The sequence below is a fragment of the Dipodomys merriami genome, unplaced genomic scaffold, assembly GCF_024711535.1.
Source record: "Dipodomys merriami isolate MVZ:Mamm:240054 unplaced genomic scaffold, mDipMer1.0.p SCAF_24, whole genome shotgun sequence".
NCBI classification, from domain to species: Eukaryota; Metazoa; Chordata; class Mammalia; order Rodentia; family Heteromyidae; genus Dipodomys; species Dipodomys merriami.
Window position 1 is genome coordinate 16,489,510 of NW_027203826.1, and position 4,501 is coordinate 16,494,010.

General features: G+C 38.5%; 1 protein-coding gene across 1 annotated transcript; it reads right to left on the reverse strand.

Annotated features, from left to right (window-relative positions):
- Window positions 1-211: 211 nt before the first annotated feature.
- Window positions 212-1,306, reverse strand: Or2g2 (olfactory receptor family 2 subfamily G member 2). Its single transcript, XM_070034108.1, has one exon. The coding sequence runs from the start codon at window positions 1,304-1,306 to the stop codon at window positions 365-367; it is 942 nt and encodes a 313-aa protein (XP_069890209.1). The 3' UTR covers window positions 212-364.
- Window positions 1,307-4,501: the final 3,195 nt, after the last annotated feature.

Consider the following 4,501-nt stretch of genomic DNA (forward strand, 5'->3'; position numbering starts at 1 on the left):
GAACTCTACAATTTGGGTGCGGGGGAGATGGGATGGGATGGGAAGGGGAAACAAAGGAGGAGGCAACAATGCTTGATAAGAAATGTACTCATTATCTTGCCCATGTAATTGTAACCCCTCTGTGCGGAATTTTCACAATAAAAAAAAGATGGCTCGCCTTATATTATTATTGAGCAATAGTGAAGTAGTGAAGTTGGGATTCTATGTATATTCCATACTATGTTACATAATAAAAAATATTAGCCTAAAAATGGTGGGGGGGACTCCAAGACAACTCCAGCAGAATGATGCTATATGTTGTTTCAACATAAAAGACATTCATGGCTAAGTCATTTAAAGAGTATTTTGACAATTATGTAGAATGCTATCTCAGACGCCTCCCTAACACTCTCCTAAGTGCTGCCTTCACTTCCTTGTTCCTCAGGGTATAAATAAGAGGGTTCAGCATGGGGGTCACCACCGTGTAGAAGAGGGAAACAAACTTCCCCTGGTCCTTGGATCGACTCTTGGCAGGCTGCAGGTACATGAAGATGATGGTTCCATAGAAGATGGTGACCACCAGGAGGTGGGAGGAACACGTCCCAAATGCTTTCTGTCTCCCAGTAGCTGACTTGATCCTCAACACCGCTTGGGTAATATAGCCATAAGAGACCAAGATGAGTGACAAGGGCAGCACTAAGAATAAGACACTAGCCACAAAGAGCTCGGCCTGGTTGAAGGTGGTGTCCACACAAGCCAACTTGATGAGCACAGGGACCTCACATATGAAGTGATCCACTCGGCGGTGTCCGCAGAAGGGCAGCTGCATGGTGAGAGTGGATTGTACCAAGGTGGTGGCCACTCCACTGAGCCATGCCATAGATGCCAGCGTCATGCGCAGACGGCGGTGCATTATGACAGTGTAATGGAGGGGTCTGCAGACAGCCACATAGCGATCGTAGGACATCACGGCCAGGAGAACACACTCAGTGGATCCCAATGCAAGGGAGACGTAGAGCTGAACCACACAGCCCCCATAGGTGATAGCTCTCAAGGGATCCCACAAGTTCACTAGCAGCTGAGGAATAACACTGCTGGTGAAGCACAGGTCCAGGAAGGAGAGATGAGAAAGAAAGAAGTACATTGGCGTGTGTAGTTTGGGTTCCACATGAGAGACCAGAATTATTGTGGTGTTCCCCAAAATGGTAAGCAAATACAAGATCAGGATAAGCACAAACAGAATCTTCAGAAGCTGAGGATGGTCAGAGAATCCCAGCAGGATAAAACCTGTTAGGTTGCTCTCCTTGGTACTCCTCAGCATCCCCATGAGCAGAGAACTCTCCTGATGAATCCCACACAGCTGAGAAAGACAATGTATCAACTTAGTTCACTTATGGCTTAGAAGACATGGCATTATAATTAATGACAGATTCCTCTATTTTCCAATCAGGTATATTTCTACATGAATATACTAGGTTAACTCTTGATGCCTTAATTATTTTTCTGATATTCAGAAAATACCAAGCATATTTGAACCATCATTTTTTGCCAGAAATAAATCAGACCATCCTTTTAGTCTAACCAATTTACTCTTGTACAGTATTGTCTTTGTACTTCCAGAAACTCAGAAAATTCTATCTAGAGACAGATAACTGACATTTCACTTAAGTAACTTAAGTAATTGTCAATTACACAAACTTCCCCCAAAGTATGAGAATTGGTTATAAGGTTACAAGCTGGACTGGACTATATATGATTGTCATCAATTACAAACCAACTCCCTAGTGATCATGTGTCCTGGACCCAAAAAGCATAGTTAGTAAATGAGAGTAAAGGTATTTCTTCTGACATTATACCCCTCTCCATTCATTCCATACCGTTTGTTTCCTTTTCTTTCTTTCAGTTTTTATTTATATCTTCTCTGGCTTATTTTTAAATTTTTTCTTGGTTCCTTTAATGACAACCAAAGATGCTTCTGGCCCCTAAAATCATTTGTAATAAAGAAATGTTATTTCTTTCAATCTCTTCTTTCTGAAATGATTCATACTGTAAAATCACCTCCAAAATAGATGAAAATGTGGTTTCTGTGGCTTTAAGTATGTAATTAGAGAGATGTCTTTTTTCCAAATGAAGATGTGAAATTATACTACTCAGGAAGATTTTGATTTTGGTGCTATTATAAAGAGACAAGTCTGTCCTTCACGTGCACACTTACCAAGGAGGAGGCTGGAATGTAGCTCAGTGATATAGTACTGCCTAGTCTACACAAAGCTCTGGGTTTCATCTGGAACACTGAAGGAAAAAAGAAAAACAAAGTCCTTCCCAAGCATATATGCCCACAAACCTTTTCTTATCGTATAGCTAAAAGATACTTTGATCAGGAGGTATTTTTGGTTTTGTTCTTTTGCTTTTAAGTAAGTCATATGTATATGTTGTTTAATGAGAATAGCTTTTTAAATTATATTTTTATCTTTAAGTAGTGATACAAAGGGGTTACCATTCAATAAATCAATTCTTAAGTACAATGCATCTTGACCAATGTTACTCAATGATGGTTTTAGAGACTCACAAAGCCAGTGGGCATCTACGACAAGTTTGAAGTCTGTAGCACATTTATCACAGAGTAACATCTCAAAGGCATTCTTCCATGTTGTATCTATCTTTACATATATTATGTTTTCCGTATTTTCTTTTCCCAGGTGTGACTAACACAAATGCATTCACCTACTATATAATTGATTCTCATCAGATGAACACAGAGAACAGGTCTAAAAGTGGGGGGAAAGAAACCTTTCTAATGTATTTGCCTATTGGACCTGCCTTACACATGTGTGACAATGGCATTGAATTTAATATGGCTTCATTAACAACATTAATGTAAACAGGACCATTAGTATATGAGAATTAAGAACCACAGCCATACAGACTCTCCTCTTGACTCTCTGCCAACCTCTGCAGCCATGTTGAAGTTCCAAAGTGGAGTTCCTGAAGAGTCTCCTTACCTCAGAGCCTTTCTTCCTCCTCTCCCATTTTCTAAGCAAATGACTGTCTATTGCTAAGGTAAATGATTCCTTTACAAGCTCATTTTCTTTAAGTAAATATGAAATATTTCCTCTCCTTGTTACACATATCAGCACCTTGCAAATCATTCTCTGGTGTTTCCCTGGCCAGTGCTCTGTAAACACCCTTGAGATGATCAAAGAGAACAATGTCATGTCCACACACAGACATGCAAGGTACAGAGCTGAGCTTAAAGTAAGTTCTAACAAACAGGTTGTCTGCAAGTAAACTTTGCTTTAGTGGCTGAAGTCATGTGATAAATTCTCTCTCTGACCTAATGACGTTCACAAAAGTAAAAGAAAGTAAAAACATTAATATAAACCAGAACATTCCTTAAATTACATTTTATAAATTATATCTTTCTTGTATAGAAACTCGGTGAGATGACCTGAGCATAAAGCACAAATCCCTTTTCTCTATTATATTCTTTATGTTTATGAATTTATTTGTTTGCTTATTATTAGTACTGGGGTTTGAAATCAGGACCACATATTTCCTAGGTAAGCATGTTACCACTTGAGGTATACACCGTGCCCTTTTTATGCGTCAGCTATTTTTTCTGGTAGGATATCATACTTTTTAACTGGGCCAAACTGGACTACAGAGCTCCTACCTCCACTTCCTGTGTAGCTGAGTTTGAAGGCATGGGATACATGCTTGATTTGCTTGCCGGCTTCCTAACACTTTGCCTAGGCAAGTTCTGAACATTGGTCTTCTCTATCTCTGAAATATCGGGGATTAAGTAGGCACACCCAGCAGGAAAATCTTTAAGCAGGATCATTTCTATCACTAACTTTGGAAAAAAGCAAGTGAAGAATGTAACTGGCCATGGGAAATAAAATGCCCATGTAGAAGAATCCTCATCCTAAGAAGATGGGCTAGACTTACAGAAGAACGTATAGTTGGATGCCAGGCAAACTAAGTATTATTCTATATAAATATTTTATTTATTTTGGGAAGAGTGATTGGAAATCTACCTGCAAGTCAACTTTATAGACATCCACTTTTATTTTCCTTCCATATGACTGACAACATAAACTAAAAATCATCAATATTTAATCCTCCAGTAGAAGTTCTAAAAACTCAAAGAAAAGAGCACCCAAAAAAAAAGGAAGTGTGGAAGAGGAAGTGAAGGTAAGCCATCTCTGTATAAAAGAGAGAAGAGCAAATCTGGTGACTACCTATGATATGTACCTAAGAAACATAACCGTCTATTCACCAAAAAGAAAGTAAAAACACTCAAAAATGATAAATACAAGAAAAAAAGTCCCTAAAATGTCAAAACTGACTATGGAACATAAATTTTAAACAATTGCTAAAGAAACATTACTAACTTCTTAAAAATACCATTGTTATTATAATGGTGATGTACATAGGGGTTGCAGTTACATGAATCAGGTAATGAGTATATTTCTTTTTGAACAGTGTCAGCTCTTCCCTCATTTTCTCCCACTTTTTCCCT

Excerpts from the sequence above, each read along its gene's own strand:
- Or2g2 (XM_070034108.1), bottom strand. The coding sequence starts at position 1,306 with ATGGGGATGCTGAGGAGTACCAAGGAGAGCAACCTAACAGGTTTTATC.